The sequence below is a fragment of the Mauremys reevesii genome, linkage group 4 (assembly GCF_016161935.1).
Source record: "Mauremys reevesii isolate NIE-2019 linkage group 4, ASM1616193v1, whole genome shotgun sequence".
Taxonomy (NCBI): domain Eukaryota; kingdom Metazoa; phylum Chordata; order Testudines; family Geoemydidae; genus Mauremys; species Mauremys reevesii.
The window spans coordinates 67,685,262-67,707,764 of NC_052626.1; the positions used below are offsets into that span (position 1 = coordinate 67,685,262).

The 22,503-nt window shown below is 42.2% G+C and overlaps 1 protein-coding gene across 2 annotated transcripts in view; it reads left to right on the top strand.

The window, feature by feature from the left end:
• DCAF5 (DDB1 and CUL4 associated factor 5) overlaps nt 1–19,066 on the top strand; it is a 94,539-nt gene extending 75,473 nt beyond the window's left edge. For both annotated transcript variants that reach the window (XM_039535245.1, XM_039535246.1), the window contains exons 8-9: nt 5,765–5,892; nt 15,065–19,066. In XM_039535245.1, the coding sequence (XP_039391179.1) occupies nt 5,765–5,892; nt 15,065–16,882 (1,946 nt within the window). In that variant the 3' untranslated portion in view covers nt 16,883–19,066. The remainder of the gene's footprint in view (nt 1–5,764; nt 5,893–15,064) is intronic.
• Nucleotides 19,067–22,503: the final 3,437 nt, after the last annotated feature.

Sequence of the window (22,503 nt, forward strand, 5' to 3'; positions counted from 1 at the left end):
TTTAATCTCATTACCTGTGTCCTACTTATTCATGGGGAGGAATTGAGGCAAGGCCATGGTCTTTCATTACCATCACCATTCCCCACACCACATGACTTTCCTGAGGTACAAGCCCTCCATGGATTCCCCCTAGCATTATACAACTCAAATACAGGGCTGTGCCCTAAAGGCACTACGTGGCCCAGAATATTATTAATGGAAAAACAAATTAATTTAAATTGGCTTGCTACTGCAGTGCCATGTATTACAGATTAATGGTGTTTTGTGTCAAACTGGCAGCAGCTGTGAACATCTGGCCCTTCTCACTAGTTTTCAGCACTTTGAATAATTCACAAGGCTTGTATGAAGTTACATGTTTGTCTCTGAAACTTCCACTACCTTATATGAATGAGTGGATTTTTTTATTTATTTATTTTTGAACTTTTAGATGGAAGAGACTTTGTTAGGTCACTCAGTTTGTCCTCAGGAGGCCAGTGGAGGATTGTTCCCTGCAGTAAGTTCTCCAGAGCCTTGTCCAATTTTAAATGATTTGAGTAATGAGGCTTCCATTACTTTTCAGACTATTCCACATCTCAGTAGACTTCCAACACTAGGGCATTTTTCCAGCTAATCAGACAATCTGTTATTTATATTCATCCCATTACACCTGAGCAACTCCTCTCCATTCCAGAATTCCTCAGTGATACCTCTGGTTGTGTGGTCCAAAAATCTTAATTCCCTCCCAATGCTATGTGGCATTTCAAACTCCTATCTAATTGGCTGGGTACTACCACCTGTAGATCTTGGTTGGCATTACTGCTGTCCAAGTATAGCTCTTCCCTTCAATATGTTTAACAGCATTTCCTGAATGTATTGGCATGCATGTTTCTAAGTGTAATCTCACTTTGGTATTTCATGCCCTGTTTGTGGTGGTTCTGTCCAAACTGATATTTGCAGCACTGCATAATTTATTATCAGTGGATTTTATTTCCCTACTGTTAAACCCCTGCTTCCAGATAATTAGTACAGATTATAAAAACAGGCCTAATTCTAACCCCTTTGTTGTGGTGTTAGACACCTACATCTTAACATTGCAGGTTATCATTACCTTTTGTCTACAACTAGAGTCCAGACCTATTTCATAAACTATTATTGTGTTAGCCATTTAAAAACAGTCTAGGAAATTGAAGATATTTAAATACAACTATAATTAGCCTGTGGAATTTTGTTTTGTTCAGATTTGTAATCCAGGATCTCTAGCATAGAGAAATTAACTCAATGCTAGAAGAATTAGACTCTGCTATAATAATGTAAAATTAAACCAAACAGGTTAGTCCATTTGCCTCTGCTTTCTGCTGGATGTAATCGGAAATACCTAGCTCTGTCTCATAAGCCCTGTACTTGCACCACTCTCAGAAATGAGTCAGATATGTTGGGACACTGTAGCTCCTAGGTGCTATGCTAATACAAATAATAATTAATCATAAAACACATTAAACATTTCTTCCTTTGGAGCAGCTAGTTTTGGTGCATACAAAAGGAGACCTATTATGGTCTCGATTTTTGAGCAACATGTAGGAAGTAGAAGTAGATCAAAAAGTAGCTACCACCCCTGTTAAGCCACTGAGTAACAGTGATGACAGTACAACTAAACTTACTGTCTTCATGGGAAGAATCATATAAAAAGTAAGTTTAAATAAACTTTTTGATTCTAAACTTTCGGAAAAGAGGATTTAAAAAAAAAAGCAGCAGCTAATCAAAAATACCCTAAAGTCAAAAGTGAACAAAAAAAAAAAAAGGGCAGCAAGGGAAAAAATAAAATCTGTGTAGTCAAATGGCCTAATACAAGAGATTATTCTGGCCAAACAGTTGTCCTCCATAAAATGGAAGTTCAGTCTAAGTGAAGCCAATAGAAAGAAGCAAACTATGGCAAATAAAACTGAAGATGGACTTAGGAATTTGAACCACTAATCACCAAAACCTCCCAAAATCTAAATATATTGGAAGATGAAACCCTATTAGAATGAGTCTGCCAGATCACTATGGAGTAAGTGGTTAGAGCATTAGCACATTACAGTAAAGCTAAATAACTTGTTTGCATTAGCCTTCACCACTGTCAGAGACTGAGGTGTCTGAAAACAAAGTGCCGGAGCAAACTGACATGTATTCTCATCCATTTACTTGTCGTACTGTTATGGGTTTTGCCAGAAGCTAGGAATGGATCACTTGATGGTTACCTGTTCTGTTCATTCCCTCTGTGGCCCTGGCATAGGCCACTGTCAAAGACAGGATACTGGGCTAGATGGACCTTTGGTCTGACGCAGTATGGCTATTCTTATGGGTTGAATTAAACCTTGTTATGGGTCCAGTATAACCGCCATTTTACATTCAGGACAAATGTGAAGAAGCCATTGTAATCAGGTGACTGAAACCGTTAAGTGGCCACTACCCGAAACACAGGCCCATGTCTCCTGTCAAAATGAAGGCACATCCAAGGCCACTCAAGAATTTGAATTATATGGGTAGGAGCTCAGCTAGGCATTGTTTGAGTAAGTGTGTGTACGTGAGATTGAAAAACAGAACAGTGAGAGAAGCAGAGAGAAACCCAAGCAAACAGTAACAAAAGTCTTGATAATGTCACCCTTTTTGGAAAGGAAGGCTTAGACAGTTCGCTATTCTCTTGTTTGATTTCTCCTGTATTCAGAGAAACAGTACTTTATGTATATTTTTTTGTAAATAAATTAAAATTGCATCAAAGAAATACATGACTCTTACCAATGTCTCACCCTAACTGGAACAACCTAAAAGACCCTGAATTTTTGGCTAGCCACATAAGTCACAAGGGGTAAGAATCTCATCAGTAACATTAGAGAGTATAAAAAAATTACTGTAAGGGATATAAACACTTGTGTTTGGAAGCATAAGATCACCATTAACTGATAGGGTTAGAATAACCTGCTTATAGGGAGATTTTTCTGTAATTGTCCATTTTAGGTTTTCTTTCATCTTCCTCTGAAGCATTTGATACTGGCCACAGGATACTGGACTAGATTAGCCGGATGAGTCTGGTCCGGCAAGTGGAGTCTCTGTTAGCTGAAATGATAAGAACCTCCAGTTTTGGAGCAGAATGTTTGGAGATCCTTTCCCATTGTCGCTGAATTTCTGAGTGGCCACACTTTGCAGCATAGTGACAGCTGTGAAGTTCTGGATGCCCACGTATTTAAGATCTTTTGCATTTACATGTTGTTCTCTATCCAGAGCTCTCAATGTACTTTACAAATACTAATCTTCAGGATAACTCTGAGGTAAATAACTGTTATAACCATATTACAGATGAGGAAACTGGGGCTCATGGTGAAGTGCCTTGCTCAAGGGCATGCAAGAAGCCTGTGACAAATCTGGGAATAGAGCCCAAGGTGTCTGACTTGTAAGCCTGTGCTTTAACCACAAGATCATCCTTCTTTTTCCCATTTTATTTCTAGTGCCTGACTCTTAGGAGCATTCCATCCCAATATCAGACCTGAGTCTTGTACTACAGTGTGTTCAAATAGCCAGTGTGTAGAATCAGTGGATGGTTTAAAACTTGCCTTCCAGGCATCACTTGTATTGGAAACATTTACTGAACAGCTTCTGCCTTCTTACTCCTAAGGCTTTTTCCTGGAATGTTTCTCCACCAAGCTAAGAAAAGAACTTCAAGAAATGCATTTGGTGTAACCTTGCACAGTTGGCCTGATGCATGCTGCTAATTGACAGTTGTGATTTGGTTGGAAAGAATGCCGTAGAAGTAAGGCAAGTTGCCATGAATGAATGTGATCATGAACGTTTAGCATGGACAATAGCATGAAAAGGTGAGGAGTCAAACTCTGGTGTGAAATTAAGGATTTAGGTCCTGTTCTGCTTCCAGTTATACCCGTACCAACCCCACTTAGCCAGTGGGATTCCATTTGTATAACTGGCATTTTTGGTGGAGACTTGCCCAAATTAGTTGAAATTGTCACCTGGTTCAATCTTGGTTACTGCCCAAGAAGAGATGTAGGAGAGGGAAAAGAACTTCCCAAATTTCTCAGAGGTTACTGGGGGTCTTTTCATTTTGTTAGTTTTTGAAGCATTTGGCCAGGCTCTCTCTCCCTTGCTGTTTTGCCTTTTTTTTTTTTTTTTATAATATAATTTATGGCCTCCTCTCTTCCCTCTTTCTTTCATGCATACATCTCAAATGTGGTATGTTCATTCAAGTCCCAAAGTTAGTTGTGTCCCATGCAGATTTAGCATCCCTTCTCTTTTACCATTGAAAAGTCCTTCTGCCAGAAATAAAGTACCATGAAACTGAAGTTCTGGAAAGAGTTATTTACATAAAAGGAAGAAGTCCTACATTTTAAATCAAGTAAATTTGTGTCCCTCTCATTTTGGGTTCTTGTCACACATTGTGTCCCTCATTTATGCATTGCCAGGTTGAGAGGTGAGCTTTCAGGGGTAGAGGAGTGGAGTAGAAATCAGCTGATGAAAGCTTTCACTAAGGGAGAAAGGTTGAGGAATTGGTAGATTACATGTTTCACGCTATTCATGTGAGCTACAAAGGAAGGCTGCTATAAAAGCTGTATTTGAGACGTCTGGTTTCGGTTTTTGGTATTTTTTCCCCTTACCCGGCTGTCATTTAGTGTCAGTGCAGCTTTTCCTACAGGAAATGGCCATTTGATGGAAATTTCACTGCTCTCCATTTCAGGAGAAAATGTTGCTAGTTAATTAGGACAACATAGGAATCGAACTACAGTACCATCTTTGTTCTGAAGTAGCTCAAGTATGGGGACAAAGGGGGAATGAAACCTGATGAGCAGAGCCACTTGGGGGAAAAGCAGTTCAGTTTAACCTAACAAGCAAGCTTTGTGTGGTGTGGTGTTTTTTTTTTTTTTTAAGTTTAGGATTGCTGCAGGCAGCATAGCTCAGTAAACCGCCTTCAGCTTTCTAAAAGATGTATTTTGACCTCAGGAGTTATATTTTGATAGATCATTTTCCTTCCTCTGTAGTTGTTTTCATTTTTGACTTTTAAAGAACAGTGCTGTTTTTGCTCACATTCTTCATTATGATGTTTCCTTATTTAAACATGCAAGTGCATGTTCTCAAACAAATTGTACTTGCATATAAATACATTGAAGAATCAATTGTGTGAAAAGTTGTCATTGGGAAATAGACCTAATAAAATACAGAGAGCTTCTCACACTTAAATTGGAGTCACTAATGCAGGGCCTTACAGGTACTACCATTGTTTTCTGGCACTCCCCTTTATATATACAGTGTGGATTACTGCCTTTGCCTCGTGACAAGGAATCACACCCCATGGAACAATGCTCTTTTGCTACATTTCATTACCCACAAATTATCTTGCAATCTTTACCCCTGATAAAGGAAGCCACAATGATTGGGGAACCAACCTGTGAATTTCTCTGCCTCAAATTTAGACTCTAGTAGGTCTTCTGCTTCAAACAAGCCAGCTTCACTTGCAGTTCAATTAAATATGTTGCTGTTATTTTATGAGATGCATACGTTTATCACTTATCCCGGGGTTCTAAAACTGCCTATGTTTTTATTTAGGAGGTTGAAGTGTGTAGTCTCCAAGTACAGATTCGCTGGAGGTATAGTCCTCATCGGAGCTGCATTCTTTCTGTAGTAATTTTATGTGCATATTTGATATTCTATTGTCAACACAGGAGTTACAGAATGTAGTTAAGATGTACTGTTAAATATAGTATGCTACAATTCAGTTCCCTTCTTCTTTCTTCTGTTTGCCTAGGTGGGATCGGCAGGGTTGTTAATGGTGCCTTTATGGTGTTGAAAGGTCATCGGTCAATTGTAAACCAGGTTCGGTTTAATCCCCATACCTACATGATTTGCTCCTCTGGCGTTGAAAAGATTATAAAGGTAAGAGAACAATCATTGTCATAAATACATTTTTCCTTTAACAACTGATATTGAAACAGCACCTTTGTTTTGTTAATGACTCACTTCCCCACCCCACCCCCCAAAAAAATGGTTTGATGCCAAGGGGGCTAGTCCCTTTTATCTGTCTGGCCCCAAACAGGGTGTGTGTCCCATGAGTTGTCATGACTTCATAGCAGCATAGTCTCTCATAGTATGGACTATGTTTTTAATGTATGTCTTGTAGACACTCTCTCCCTTTCATAATACCCTACCATTTGCAATCATATTCCTGTGGCAACAACAGAAATTGCATACATAGAAAAGTAACATTAGGAAAATGTCTGTGTGGTTTTTTAGCTTTTTTTTTTTTTTAATATATAATTTAATTTGTTCTGTATCCAGATGCTAAGAGTTAGCACCACATGACCTGCAGCCCTTAACTGATCATCAGCAAGTGCTGCTGTTTGGCAGCAGTATTCTGACGGCAGTGGCTCAAGTTGGCTAGCCGCTAGCCTATCAAGTGGACATCATTTGTCTCTTACCCAACTCTTTAATTTGGGCAACCTATTTTTTCCATATATTTGAATCCATATTACACCAGTGCCATGTTCCTGATGTTAGACGTTTTTCCCTTTTTATATATATACATTTTTAATAGCAGATTTTTTCAGTTAAATATAGTGTTTGGCAAAAGTAGAATTTTCAATCTAAACCCCTTTGAATTTCAAATGGTGTGGGGGCATACGGTCAGATCTGAATTTTGTGGATTTGAATCTTCCCCATGGTTTGTTTCCTGCTTGGGCCTGAAGGAAAAGGAACCTGTTTTCCAGTTTCATTTTGAGCATATCTAAAGTCTCATGAGATTTTGGCCCGAACTGGCGGAAATGTAGTAAGATCAGTTATCTCATGCATCCGATGAAGTGGGTATTCACCCACGAAAGCTCATGCTCCAAAACGTCTATAAGGTGCCACAAGACTCTTTGCTGCTTTTACAGATCCAGACTAACACGGCTACCCCTCTGACAGTTATCTCATGTGATTTCTGACATTTTGGGCTGAAACATCCTGGAAGACTTCAGTACAACTGAACCTTAGCCTATACCTGACCCAAGTACTACCTCCTGGGTCCATTTCTAATTTTTCACAAAAGCGTATTAAGATGCTTGTACATGACGACGTGAATAAGTGGAGCTGTATAAGTTACCATATCTTTGTATGTATTCAAGAGGGGATGGACATTGCTAGATGTCAGAATTGTCTCTTCTCTGTATTCTGCATTTTAAAATGTGCAGAATTTTCAGAAGACCAGTGACTACCAGAAACTACATGGAATGCAGAGGTATATCCTATTTTGCTATCAAGTACTTCTCTTGAGGGCGTAAGATGAGTTGGCTTCTGTTCCTGAGTTGTCCTAGGTGTTTGTACAGCACCTACCATGCTTTGCATGCCACTGCAACGGAAATAAGTAATTCTGTTTCACTGTTCCTGTTGACAGACCTAGACTGACCAAATTTCTAACCATGAAAACTGATCCTGCTTCAAACCATTTGCTTGAATGGCTTTGTAAGATTCTTGAGTGCACATGGCTGTAAAGGATGTTGTTTGAGTATAACTAAATGCTTTTAGTCAGTTAGAAATTGACCTTTACCCTGCCAAGGAATGTTTTAATAGTCTGCAACTTAGGGATGAGACGTGGCCCAAATCCTTGGGAACATGGCCCAATGCCCATCTGCTTCATTCACATTCCAACTATTAACAGCCTTTAGAATATTATCCTAGTTCCACTTTCTTCTTCGAGTCTTCCTCTGACACATTAGTTTTGCATCTCCACTTTCTTCCTCTTCTTTCTTTCCATTTTCATTTATATTCTCCCAAGAGTCTTGTGTATGTTTTTAAAACAAAAGAAAATATCTGGCTTGCATCATCCTAAGTATGGATTTTGACAAAGTGTGTTGTATAGTCTTTAGAAGCTTATTGACTTTCAATTTCTAACAGACTGCCTGTTTCTATTTAAATACAATTCTGCCAGAGGAATTTTTGGCTCTGTGAACTTAATTCATGCAGTCTAAAGTCTCTCTCTTTGGATTTTGGTTATATTGACCCTTTACCCTGTGAATCCTTCCTGCATGACTGTGCTTAGTCTGTTGGATTAACTTTGGCATAAACACATCCCCTGTGTTGCTTTTGTGTACTCTTTATTTTTTTTTCTTTTCCTCTTTGTCTAATGATTAAAAGCTTGGTTCAGTTAAGTGTTCATTCATAGGTTGTGTAACTTTTGAAAACCACTCTGCTCCAGCGCTTCCTTTAAAAGACAATTTCTGTTGTCTCAGTGTGTGTGATGGAACTTGCTTATCTGCTTTGAAACAACTGAAGTCTTCAAGATCACAAGCTGGAAACAAATCAGTGGGGGGAAAAATTTAATAAAATCCAGGCAACTCCACACATGAAAGTGGCAGAACTTCTTGCCCTTTGGTTGTTGTACATCATCGGTCTGGCTCAGCTAATTATGCTTCTCATTTAGGGGCCAGCATGTCTTGAGTTCAAGTCTGTTGCCAGCATTTGAGCTCATTTCCAGTGTTGAGCTCTGCACTGCAGTACTGCAGGTGAAGGTTCCTAACCTATTAGAGGTACCATCTTGAATAGCAGCAGTTACCAAACTGATCTGCAGAGCAATTGCTCGTCATGGGAAGTAGGTAGGTTACATGGTGCTGGCTGCTTCTCTTCGTTTGCAGTTCCTGTTACAAGTGTCCAGTGCTCTTCATTGCAAGGAAAAGTCTGGCGGCCAATAAAAGCAGCTGCTTGTAAGAAGGTAGAAGTTAGCTGCCTCTGCTCAGGGTCCATGCTATGTATTTGGATGAGAGGATTCAGGAAGTATGAGAGGGAATGATGTCCATGGAAAAGAGGAAGAAAAGGACCAGGTGGCAGAGATGCATGTGGAGGGCAGCCGGAGACAGAACAGGTGGACGGAAAAGATGAGATGAAGAGCAACAGGAGATGGCTTTTTATTGCATTAAAGCCTCTCAAAATGTATATCCTTTCCTAATGTAGCTTTTTCATGTAAGCAATTGCTGTAGCTGCCCCAGGGATGTCATGATATTGTAAGTGAGAGGGGAGATGCACAATGGACCTCTACAGCTAGTTTTCAAATCACTTTCTTAAAAGCTCTCATCTTCCCTTTACTGCCACTCGAAAAAATCCTTTTTATTTTTTTTAAATGAAGATATAAAGACAACCATTCAGCTATTGACTAGTGTTCCATTTCCTCAGCTATACGAGGTCTGTGATGAGCTAAAAGTGTGGATACAAGCAATTGTTTGGGTTTTAATTTTTAGACTAGCTTTACTAAATTTAGCACTTATTGAAGACAGACACTGCTAGCACCAACATCTAGGTATAAAACAGACAAGCTATTTGAAATTCCCACGCACTTCTGTCAACACACTTGCTATTTTAGTGCTGGGTCCCAAATTAAGATGAAATTAATCTCTGGCTTAACTCTAATAAAATCAGTGGTCTTACTCCAGGGGTGGCTTTGGCCTTTGATTTTTAAAATGAACCCACATGAATATATCTCATTGGCTTGGACTTCTGATGTTCACCAGACCTGAAAACATGGCATGTGAGAAGCTTTAAATTCAAATCTGGATGTTTATTTTGAGGGTATAGTTAAACCCAGAGTACTTCAAACATTGAGCCCCATCATGCTCATTTTGCTCAGGATTAAAGTGTGTTTGAATCCATATTACCAGAGAGGAAATGTTGGATGCATTAACCCCGGGTATAGCTCGCTCTCTCTTTCCAAGTGCAGGCTTCTGAAAGGAGGACATGGTTTTGAAGAGTGTAGAAGTGGGATAGCTCAATGGGGGTGGGATAGCTCAATGGGGGTGGGATAGCTCAATGGTTTGAGCATTGGCCTGCTAAACCCAGGGTTGTGAGTTCAATCCTTGAGGAGACCACTTAGGGATCTGGGGCAAAAATTGGTCCTGCTAGTGAAGGCAGGGGGCTGGACTAGATGACCTTTCAAGGTCCCTTCCAGTTCTAGGAGATTGGTATATCTCCAATTATTACCTTTATTACCTTTAGAAGTGAGTTAAGGTACTGGTGTCATAGCTGCCCTTTGCAGTTTTATTTAGTTTAACATCTTTCCTACAAACTGCATTGCAAAATCTTTTACAATTAAATGATAGAATGAAATAATTGTCTTACACAGAGAGAGGTCTGTGCATCTGGGCAGGGGATGCTGAGAGTACAGAGAGCATGTTCATAGGACACAAACTAAAGCAAGTCCAGGGAGAGTTTTAAGAATGAAAGCCATTTTGCATTAAATTCTAAAATGAATAGCAGCTTTGGAGTTTGAAGATGAGTGATGTTGTTCCATTTGTTTGAAAATTACCAGTGTATCAAATATAGGAAAAAAATTTCACCCTTGTTTCTATGGTGACAAGACAATGTCTACATGGGCTATCTGCTGCTGCTTGGCAGGATAATCTGATGTAGTCAGGTGGCTCTAATTATTTTCACTTACATTGAGAGCATAACTTTTTTTCAGTTATTTTGACATGGTATATAAATTATGTGCAGTACCTCATGGATTTTCCTGGATTATGACCTCTCCCCAAGTCTGAGACACTTGGGGCTGCATTTCTCTTCCTGTGAATTACAAAGGCAACTCACTTGCATGATCATCCAAGCATCCTTGTCTCTGACCAGGCAGATAATTCTGCACGCAGATATCTGTTGCCATCCCAGGTTATAAAACCAGAATTTGGGACAAGTGGAAGTAGTGTTTGTCGCCTCTCCTCTTTCTACCAGGAGATGAATTATTTTAGGGATTGTTAGCTACCAAGCTTATTATCTCCATTTGTTCCACATCCCTCAGTGTGGTGGTCACCCAGACAGGACAGGCAAAAGGCCAAGACATTTTGTTTATGAAGAAACCCAGTTCAGGTTCCTCCAAGGGAAACTGCCCCAGTTGCTCCCAAACCAGGAGAGACTCCTCCAGAGATGCTTTCACAGGAGCAGGCCAGATCAGTTTTCTTTCAGTGCTTGGGACCTAGTTCCTGTTCTTTACAATCAGGCATATTTTTGGGGAAGAAATACAAAAATTCAAAACTATAGTGCTGTGTCATTGCTGTGTAGCCTTCTGGGCTCAGGCAGGAGCCCAGGCTCTGGGAGGTCCTAGAGAACCCCAGCTCCAGCCTAAGCCCGGAAGTCTACACAGCAGTGAAGCAGTCCCACAGCCCGAGCCATGCGAACCCAAGTTGGCTGGCATGGGCCAACTGCAGGGTTTTTTTTGCTGTGTAGACATACCCTCAGTCTCCCTGCTGCCAGTTCCAGTGGCCCTTGCCTGCTAGGAGAAGCAGTTCTTGGATGCTCAGTTGCTCTATGTGGAATGGCACATATGCAGTTTGCATGGGTGGCATGTGAACCGCCAGCTGGGGGAGGTTAGCCCTCAGCCCCATCCCTTGCACCCAAGGCCCTGCCCCTTCTGTGTTTCCCCCAATCCCCCCGCTGGAGCCCAGAGTCCTTTTCACTGTGGCTGCAGGCCCTGCCCCAGGCTAACGCCCCTAGCCCTGGGAGGGGGGTGGCGTGGCCCCATCCAAGGAGTGCCAGGAGAGTTGTCAGCATGGTCCCAGGCCCCTCAGTCCCAGAGCACCGGGAGGGAAGGCAGGTGACGTGGCCCAAGCCAGGACTACCACACAGGGAGACTGGAGCCATGCAGAATGGGAAGCAGGAGGGGGAAGGCCTGGGGGCAGAGTGTGGGCAGGGTCACGCTGTTTGGGGAGGCACAGCCTCCCCCAGCCTCTGACACCCAATGCCCATGGCACTCCAGTAGGCATGTGAGACAGGATGGAACATGCTTAGTACAGATGGACTCTGCAGAGAATTTAGCAGCCAAATTCTAACTAGTCTCTACTGAGCATTTACAAACTGAAATATTTCAAAAGCTCATAACTTGGCCAAATTTGGACACTTTTCACAGGAACAGCAAAAGGCACATCCCTGACGGAGCCTCCCTCCTTGACAAATTTAAAATTCTTGCTGCTAAGCATGTAGACTCCCAAGTTTCTCAATGAAATTATGGTTGTAAACATTTTTTTTAACATGGGCAAAACCAGTATAGTTTTTTCTGTTCTTTCTGGGAAATGGCTCACCCATTTTTTCTTATAACTCCTATAAAGTCAGTCTGAGGCAGACACCCAGCATGGAAACTTGCAGCCCCAATAATTAGTTTGGCAACGTTCTAAGGGACTGAAAATTGGGTCTTTATAATGGAAGCATTTGGCAACCCTGAGGGTATGTCTACACTACGAAATTAGGTTGATTTTATAGAAGTCAATTTTTAGAAACCGATTTTATACAGTCGATTGCGTATGTCCACGCTAAGCGCATTAAGTCGGCGGAGTGCGTCCTCGCTACCGTGGCTAGCATTGACTTACAAAGCGGTGCACTGTGGGTAGCTATCCCACAGTTCCCGCAGTCTCCACTGCCCATTGGAATTCTGGGTTAAGCTCCCAATGCCTGATGGGGCAAAAACATTGTCACGATTGGTTTTGGGTACATGTCGTCAGGCCTCCCTCCGTGAAAGCAACGGCAGACAATCATTTTGCACCTTTTTTCCTGGGTTACCCATGCAGATGCCTTACCACAGCAAGCATGGAGCCCGCTCAGCTCACCATCACCGTACGTCTTCTGGGTGCTGCTGGCAGATGCAGTACTGCATTGTTACACCACAGCAGCTCCTTGCCTTTGTGGCAGATGGTGCAATAGGACTGATAGTCATCTCCTGGGTGCTCCTGGCAGACCTCGGTGAGGTCGATCGGGGCGTCTGGACAGACATAGCTATCCTCCTCTTAGAGCACCGAATGGGAGCCAGAGACTCCAGGTTATTCTCTTCTTTAAGTTTCTTCTCATGGAGATTCAGTCCTGCCTGGAATATCATGCAAGCTGAAGGCTTCTGCCTCAGGCTGCTCTCCCAGCCGGCAGCACCGCATGGTCACACCTACCCCGGCCTACCCCTTGCTCCCATGGCTCATGAAGCCTGGACAGTAGTATGGAGCAGTTCAACTATAGGCTGAGCAAGTGCAGAATGGTGGTAGAATGTGCCTTTGTACATTTAAAAGTTTGCTAGCGCTGTTTGCTGACTAAGTCAGACCTCAGCACAACCAACGTTCCCATTGTTATTGCTGCTTGCTGTGTGCTCCATAATATCTGTGAGAGTAAGGGGGAGACATTTATGGTGGGGTGGGAGGTTGAGGCAAATCGCCTGGTGTCCGATTTTGAGCAGCCAGACACCAGGGTGATTAGAAGATCACAGCAAGGCGCGCTGCACATCAGAGAGGCTTTGAAAACCAGTTTCATGACTGGCCAGGCTTCGGTGTGACAGTTGTGTGTTTCTCCTTGATGCAAACCTGGCCTCTTTGTTGATTTTAATACCCTGTAAGCCAAACACCCTCCCCCCTTCGAAATAAAGTAACTATTGTTTTGAAACCATGCATTCTTTCTTTATTTAAATTTTTTTTTAAATGAGATAATGGACAAGGTAGCCTGGGTGGGGTTGAGGAGGAGGACAAGGCCACATTGCTTATTGTAGCCACACTAAAAATCAAACTGCTCGAATGACAGCCTTCTGTTGCTTGGGCCATCCTCTGGAGTGGAGTGGCAGGGCGCCCAGAGCCTTCCCCCTCCACCCCCCGGCGTTCTTGGGCATCTGGGTGAGGAGGCTATGGAACATGGGGAGGAGGGTAGGTGGTTATACAGTGGATGCAGTGGGGGGGGGGTCTGTGCTCTTTTTGGCTTTCCTGCCGCTCCAACAGGTGCTTCATCATGTCCATTTACTCCCCCAACAGACGCTTCATCATGTCTGTTTGCTCCCCCCATTAGCCTCAGCATCGCATCCTGCCTCCGCGCTCACTTAATTCTTTCCTGGACTCTGCCACTGAATGCCTCCATGCATTAAGCTGTGCCTTATCAGTGCAGGAGGACTGCATGAGCTTGGAAAACATGTCATCGCGAGTGTGGTTTTTTTTCTCTGCCTTCTAATCTGCGATAACCTCAGGGACGGAGATGATAGGAGGAGCGTAGAAACATTCTACGATTCTGGGGGGACTGTATGGTAACCTGTGCTGCTGAGTTTGCCATGCTGACCAAACAGTAAATGAAATTCAAAAGTTCCTGGGGCTTTTCCTGTATACCTGACTAGTGCATCGAAGTTCAAAGTGCTGTCCAGAGCAGTCACAATGGAGTACTCTGGGATAGTTCCCAGAGGCCATCTGGAAATAAAATAAAGAGGATCTAAGTATTGCATTAGCTAGTGCATCCCATGATCCCTACAGAGCATTGGTATTTTGTTCTTTCATCGAGAAACCTCTAGCAGCACTGGGCTCTGCATCAGTAGCATAGCCAAGACTGTTGACATTGACTGACTCAATTTCCCAACATCACTGCCCAGCTCCCCTTCAAAAGTAGCAGCATAAATAAATATCTAAACATTCTTACTTCCCTCTCTTTCATGGGAATGCAGGAGTGGGGGATCTTTTTGATTAGATCTACTGCAGTCCCTTGACATCAGGTGCATCAAGGTACGGGGAAGTCAATCTCTCACATAACCTTTTTAATTCAGGACTGTTTAGCAGATGTACTAGTAATATCCAACTTTTTACCTGCATGCATTCAGCATCCTGATCACTGAGAAGATATATAATATATAATGCGCAACTGGACTGCACATCATCATTACAAGTGATCCTAGTTTCCTGGGAAACAAGTGCCTTCATTATTGTTTAGACTGTACTGTAGGCAACAAACTATTCTTACCCATAGTGAGTAAGCAACACCTATTTATACAAAAATAGAACACTGATATTTGCAAGAAATATTACAGTCTGAAATACTGAAACTATTGGAGATTTGTGATGTGAGCCGCCAAGGGAGGAGAAATACTCCTTTAAAAAAAATCTGGAATGGGGTGAAAGGAACAGTTCTCCAAGTACTATAAGTTCTTGTTTGGGAGGTGGGGGGCAGTTATGTCTAAAACATGGCCTTTTATAGATAATCTTTGCATTTGTATTGCTATAGTATTTGAACTGCTTTTAAATAGTATACATTTAAAAGTGTGTGTTACACATTGTATATATAAAAAGCAATGTATTCTTCTGTTTTACTCTTGCAGATCTGGAGTCCTTATAAGCAGCCTGACTGCACAGGAGATCTGGATGGTAGAATTGAGGATGATTCACGTTGCCTCTACACTCATGAAGAGTACATTAGTCTTGTGCTGAACAGTGGCAGTGGTCTGTCCCATGATTATGCCAACCAGTCTGTCCAGGAAGATCCACGAATGATGGCATTCTTTGACTCCCTCGTGCGCCGGGAGATTGAAGGCTGGAGTTCTGACTCCGACAGCGACCTTAGTGAAAGCACCATCTTGCAGCTCCATGCTGGAGTAAGTGAACGCTCCGGGTATAGTGAATCAGAGTCCTCTGCCTCTCTGCATCACTCCCCACCGCAAATGGCAGAAGAATCAGACGAAACAGCCTATAACTTAGGGACCTTAAGATCAACAGAATCTCCGCCAGCAAGAGAAGATGTGGCTTCTCGTCAACAGAGGCTATCTGCGCTTAGAAGATATCAGGATAAACGTCTCCTGGCTCTTTCCAATGAGTCTGATTCTGATGAGAATACCTGTGAGGCAGAACTGGACACAGACCTTTTCCCACGGCCAAGGTCCCCAAGTCCTGGGGAGAATGAATCTAGCAGTTCTAGCAGTAGCAGCAGCACAGATGATGAAGAGGAATTGAATGAACGACGTGCATCGACACGTCAACGCAATGCATTGAGACGACGACAGAAAATGCAAAGGGAAGAGAGGACTAGTACAAATCCAGAAAATGTGAGCACCTACATAGGTGAGGATATCTATGATTACCCACAGATCAAAGTAGATGACCTTTCTTCTTCTCCAGCTTCTTCACCTGGAAGAAGTTCCACTAATATGGAAGTCCTCAAAGAAAGGGCCTCTCCTTGCTCAGATAGTGAATCAGTAGAGAGAAAGATTTACAAGGCTTACAAATGGCTTCAGTATTCTTATATATCCTATTCAACTGGTAAAGATGGTGAATCCTCTCATGAAGAGGGGGAGAATGATGAGGGGAGACCAGGAACTAGTGGAAGACACGGTACAGCACCCTCATTAAATAAGGAAGATGCTAGTAACTTGAGTTTATTAGTTCCTCAAGGTGCCCAAGATATTTCTACTGAAAGCCCCAGCAAAGAAACTTTAAAGGAATATGGTACGGTAGAAAACTCTAGTAATGGTCAAGATCATGAACACGACAATCAGCGACGGACGGAGGATCAAGAAAGCACATCCCAAGACACCAGCAGTGGGTCTGTAGAACATTCTTTTGATACAAAAAAGCTCAATGGAAAAGCCATCTGCAAAGGGCTAAGTAGTCGTACCGAAGAGCCATGCACTCAAACTGCAGGACTTCTAGAACAGAAAAACAGCCAGAACTGTCAACCAGCATCAAGCAACCACTTACTGGCTATTTCCAAGGATTCACTCTCTGCTGCCGCCATCTGCAGTGGATCTGGTAATTACTCCAGAAACCAAACTGATGACAGTGAGGACAGGAACCTTGAGACATCCTGTGTAAATCACAATAATGGCCACTTACATCCTTGCCCTTCATACTTCTCCAAATCTCTGTCCATTGTTGAGCAGGAGACTGTAACCCAAGGACTACAATCACACTTAAATGCTGATAATGGCAACGTTGTACAGACAGGTGTGACCTTGCACAAAGACTGTTGCCTGTCTGAAATGGACTCCAACAGTTACAGTGTAGGTACGAAAGAGGATATCAGCAACTTGCATCTGACAGACAGTGAGAGCTCTCAAGCTCTTGGAGGACTGAAAAGGCACAGAGCAGAGTTTGAAGACACAGATTCAGAGAATTCTTCATCAGAAAAGAAGTTAAAAACATGATAAATGAAAATATCTGTTTAGCGCACTCTCTCTCTCTCTTGCGTGCGTGCTCGCTCTCCCCTTAACAAAAGATGAACAGGAAGTATTAAAGGCACCTAGAGCCGGGGGTCTAAAATGTTGCTTTTCTGACTCTCCATTCCATTCTTCAGTGGGTCTATTTTAGATTGCCTATGGCTTGTGCTGTATAAAAATCCAATCAACTCTGATAATGAGACTGAGTAGAGTGTACCCTTCAAGGGTCTGTTAAAGTAAATCCTTATTAAGACGGTTGACTTATTCTTGTGTGAACGTGTGTTGTTTGTTCAGCCAGCCACCTAATATGACTGGTGTTAATGTAATTATTCTGCTGAAGAGGAGTTTTTGCATACTGATAGTTATTCTACATTGCAGGCTTTACAGTCTCATGAAGAATGATTGAATTAGACCACACTGATAGTGCTGTGCAGTGTGTTCTTTAAGGAAAATGGGAGCAAATGGGAAGAAGCGCTCTGGCCCTGTATTCTACTTCAGAAAGTAAAGAAGTGTCAGATATGTTTTGAAAATATCCTCCTTGTTTATGTATGTGGAGATACGTCATAAAGCACTTACGTTGATGTACTTCAGTGAAGTCATTTTAATATGAATACAAAAGTGTAGGAAACAGGCCACTTTCCAAAATCAGCTGAGGCTGTTCCTATGATACCTTTTAGCTTTTTAAAAAAAAGTTAATACAGTTGCATCGTTATGCTGAAATATTGATGTTTGGTGTTTAGAAGTGTGAATTGATGTAGACCCAGCTCCAGTCAAAGGCCATTCAGATATGGCACAGAAATATATCCTTGAATGTGCCTGGCATACTTTGGTTCATTGTCACTGGAACGTGACCCTGAATGCAGCGATGTGTAACAAAAGCATTACCTTCTGTGTGCATACTTACAAGAGGCAATCCGTTAAAGAAAGAAGATGGTTATTGATTATAGATGAGAGGGAGGGAAGGATGTATAAGGTATCTGACACAGCTTTTCAAGCCTTTCCAATTTTGCTGTTCATTTGTATCAAAATTGGTCCTATTCATCACACTAGGGAGCTTGTGCAAATAGGCTGGTATTAGACTACATGGTTGGTTTTTTTGTTTGTTTTTTTTTCCCCTCTGCCATGCAGCAATATTGAAATTGCAACTGGACCTGTGGTTTCCAGCTCAACAAGTATTTCTATGTATGAGCTATTTACCCTAAATATGGCTACACTGAAACTTAGGAGGTGTCTTGTGTCAGAGAAGGGTGCCTTTGCGGCTTGTCGCTGTGACGCTGGTATATCATCCTGGAATGATGGGTAATGTTGGCTGGGCCCTGTTTTTACTAGAGTGCAGTAGTCCAACAGCCCTGACACACTAGGTGTTTTGGGGCAGTGGTACTATTGCCCACACAATTAGATGAGAGGAATCTAGGGAGGAAAGAGAAAACAGATACATAGAGACTAAAAATTACTTGTTTGGTTCTGATAGTATTGATAAAAGAAAAATGCTTGTGCTGAATCTAGTAGTTGCTAGAAAGTGCTAGCAAAGGCTGCCTGATTTTTCAGGAATAAGGAACTCTGCCTGGGAAGACATTTTTTGCAATCTCAACCATTCTGTTCAGCTTGTGGTTCAGCATTGGTTTCAGTATAACTGCCTCACAGATACACTGTACCTGGGGGACAGGTAAAATGCCCTGAAAAAAGAAAATGAAAGACGTAGAGAGCTTTGAAAGGATGATGAAAGGAAAGAGGAGAGAGGGAAGGAGACAGGAGAAGAATGTGTTACCCTTGTGGGAACTGAAAAACCTTGACGAATTAGGAGGAGAGAGCAATGACGTGCCATAGATTTCCTCTCTCCCGGTCAGAGTCTGCTTTTCTAAGGGAAAACTCCAACGGTGAGTGATACAATATTTAGCGAGCATGTAAGAAGGTTGGAGGGGGAAAATGTTTTCAAAACAAGTGTAAGTAGCAACAAGGAAGTGTTAATATTTTGCTATCTTACCAGTGGAAAAACATTTCTGTAATAGTGGGACTCAGATTGCTGTAATCGAGATGGCTTCTTAGAGTGTCTTTGTTTATACTTTAAAAAAAAAAACTGTTGTAAATCCTGGTTTTGTAAGCCCAAATCTTAAGGTTGCAAAAGCAAAAAATCTATCTTTTAAAGTTCATTAAATTGGAAACTTTTTTTTATCCTTTTATAGTCACTTTTTTCCCCCTCCTGTGCATGTGCTATGAAATACCTGGAATTCCTGACCAAATACTCCGCTGAAAAGTATTACAATAAGGAAGGTCTTTTCTTTGAATGCTTAGTGTGTTACTTTCTAATTTATTTTCTTACTATAAACAGAAGAAAAGCTTCCCAGGGCTTGAAGTTCAGCTGTCTTATAACTTCACTCCATGGGGACTCACTACATCTTCCCAAAGATGTGCACTGTCCAATGATTCCCTAACCTTCACACGTTCAGCCCTTCATCTGAGCACTTGCTCTAGGGGAGGGGGAAATTAGGCTGAGATTTAACCCCTTGTTCACCAGGGATTAGATAGCATGGCTGTTCATTAGGACCACACCTTCAAATCCAGTATAATCAGTTCAGCTCTCCATCCTTCCAAGCGGGATATATTTTACTACCAGGATGGTGCATTTCCTGGCCAAGACCTTTTTTAAAAAAATCCAGGTCCTGTCTGCTCTGCATGGACATTAACAAATAAAACACTTTCTGTCAGAGGCCGGTCTCAGAGCCTACATTGGTTTGCTGCATCCCTGACTTCTGCCCTGCACCCCAGAATTTTAGTGCTGTACTATGTATATGAGAGACCTGTTCAAGAGCATTTTATCCTATTTTTAGTGTAAAATGGAAAATCTTTATGAAAATGTAACTTAAAACATTTTCATCTAAAGATTTTACATCTTTTCTAGTCAGCTCTACTGTGTGCTTTGGGATAAAAGGTGCTACATCAATATTTTTTTACCTTGTTAGCAACTACTACCCTTCACTTTTTGCTATTCAGTTAGCTACATTTTGTCTCCAAGAATCTTCATGGGGGGGTGAGAAAAAGGAATCCCCTTTTCTATCTCCTCATAGTGTAATCTTCTCTAATGGGTGACCTCCTGACGCTCATCTATGAATCCACAGGTTACGTTTGCCATCTTCAGACTTCCCCTTTCACAGCTTTAGCGCCAAAGCTAACCTAGTTGTCAAACTAACAAAGAAAAGTACCAGTGAAGTTTAACTTTCTCTAAGGCCATGTCTACCAACTTTGGTTAATGCAAATTACATTGTCATAAAGCTGCTGCAGTTAGTATATTGTGTGTGCATACCTGGCTTCTTGCATCGGCACTGCACTTACCATGGAGTGCTTTTGTCAATGCATGGTGCGGTGCACCATGGGTAGGTATCCCAGTGTGCAGTTCACCATCCAGCGCACTGTATTTTGGCAAGGCTGAGTAGGGCAGAAAAGTCATACCGGGGTGACTGGGAGCAAGGAGTCAACTTCCCAGCATGCAACTTTCTCCATCCCCATAATCTCATCCATATCCCATCATTTTCACATCTTTTTGAAAAAAACATGAACTTGGGCCGCCCTACTCACTGTCTGCCATCTCTGATGGAAGCATGGAATCTGCACAGCTCTGCAATATGTTCATGAGTGATGCAAGCGCAGGGCTCATGATCCTCCGGTATTTACAAAGTCACAAGAAGAACCAAATCAGGGGGAACATGATGATTTTGTGGAGGACAGATTGCTGTGGTACACAGACAAATTGAATTCAAGGTTATTGATGGCATTCACAGAGTAGCTGATGATGGTGGAGCGCTGCTTCTGGGCCCAAGCACTGACTCGATGGGATTGCATCATACTGCAGGTTTGGAACAACAAGCAGTGTCTGCAGAAATTTCAGATGTGCAAGGCTGTGTTCTTGGATCTGTGTGTCGAGTTTACCCCTGAAAGCTGCACTGACAGTGGAGAAGTGAGTGGTGATCGCACGGGGGAAATCTGCAATGGGAAATCATTTTAGAGTTGGAAAATCCACTGTGGGAGGCCATTGTCATGTAAATGTGCAGAGCCATTAATTGTCTCCTGCTACATAGGACTGTGACTCTTGGCAATGGGGTTCCCAAACTGTGATGTGGTGTGATAAATGGCATGCATATCCCTAATTTGGCACCAGCCCACCTCGCCCCAGAGTACAGCAATAGAAAGGGCTATTTTTCTATCGCTGTTCAAGCATTGGTGGATCACCAGGGATGCTTTACCAACACTAATGGTGACTGGTCAGGGAAGATACATGATGATGTCACAGGACTGTTTAAGAACACAGGACTGTTCAGAAAGCTACAAGCGGGACTGACTTTCTGAACCAGTGGATTACCATTGATGATGTTAAAATGCCAATAGTGATCCTGGGGGACCCAGCTTATCCCTTGCTTCTCTGACTCATAATGCTGAACATTAGCCACCTCACCAGCACCAAGGAAAGATTCAACAACTGGATCCACAGGTGTAGAATGACCGTTGAATGCTCTTTTGGTAGATTGAAGGGGACGTTGGCGTTGTTTACTTACAAGATTGGATATCGGTGGAAAAAAAATCCCAATGGTTATAAATGCCTGCTGTGTCCTGCATAATAGCTGTAAAGCAAAAGGGGAAAAGTTGCTGTGGCTGTCTGCTGAGACCAACTGACTCAAGGACTATCAGAAGAGCTCAATGCAGAACTATACAACTCAGGGATGCCCTGAAAGATCACTGTAACAGTGAGCCATGGTAAAGCATTGTGGACTGTGCTCTATCTGGCCTGACAGTTTTGGGGCCTGTTAAGAATTGTGTGGTGCTGGGTGTATGTTTGAATAAAACACTGTCAGTGCACCTATTTTGTGGTGCTTGCTGTATATTTATGACAGGTTTCGGAGTAGCAGACGTGTTAGTCTGTATCCACAAAAAGAACAGGAGTACTTGTGACACCTTAGAGACAAACACATTTATTTGAGCATAAGCTTTCGTGGGAATAGACAGTCTATGCATCCTATGAAGTGGGCTGTAGCCCACAAAAGCTTATGCTCAAATAAATGTTTGTCTCTAAGGTGCCACACGTACTCCTGTTCTTTTTGCATATTTATGATTATTACTCTGTGTTGGTCACTGATCCTGAGAGTTGTCACACTATACAATAGCAAATAAGTGGGTGCTTTCAGTACCACTAGGTATTCTGCAGCATATGTTGAACTCAAAGATTATTTAAAAAAAAATAATAATAAACCACTACAAAAAATACATCTGTGCAAGTTAAAAGCAAATTAAAAACTAATGGAACAGAACTTAAAGGGAAAGAACATTCACGTCAATTTTGGCTACACCTACAGCAACCGTGGCTCTCACAGGTCAGCATATGTGAAGCTGTGGTTGTCCTTTCTGTCCCTTGGTATGGTGTAGTAGGGGTAGGAATGCGGTCCCTGAAACCATCTGGAATGTTGAGGAGGGCAGGATACAGGTAGGTGCTAAAAAATGGAGTCGTCCAAGCTGTAATTGTTGAACCAGTAAGTCCACAAGATTCTGCAGCATCTGTGTTTTGCTGCTGGAGAAGCCCCATTATGTCCTGGTGCATCTCCTTTTTCTGCTAGGACTCCTGG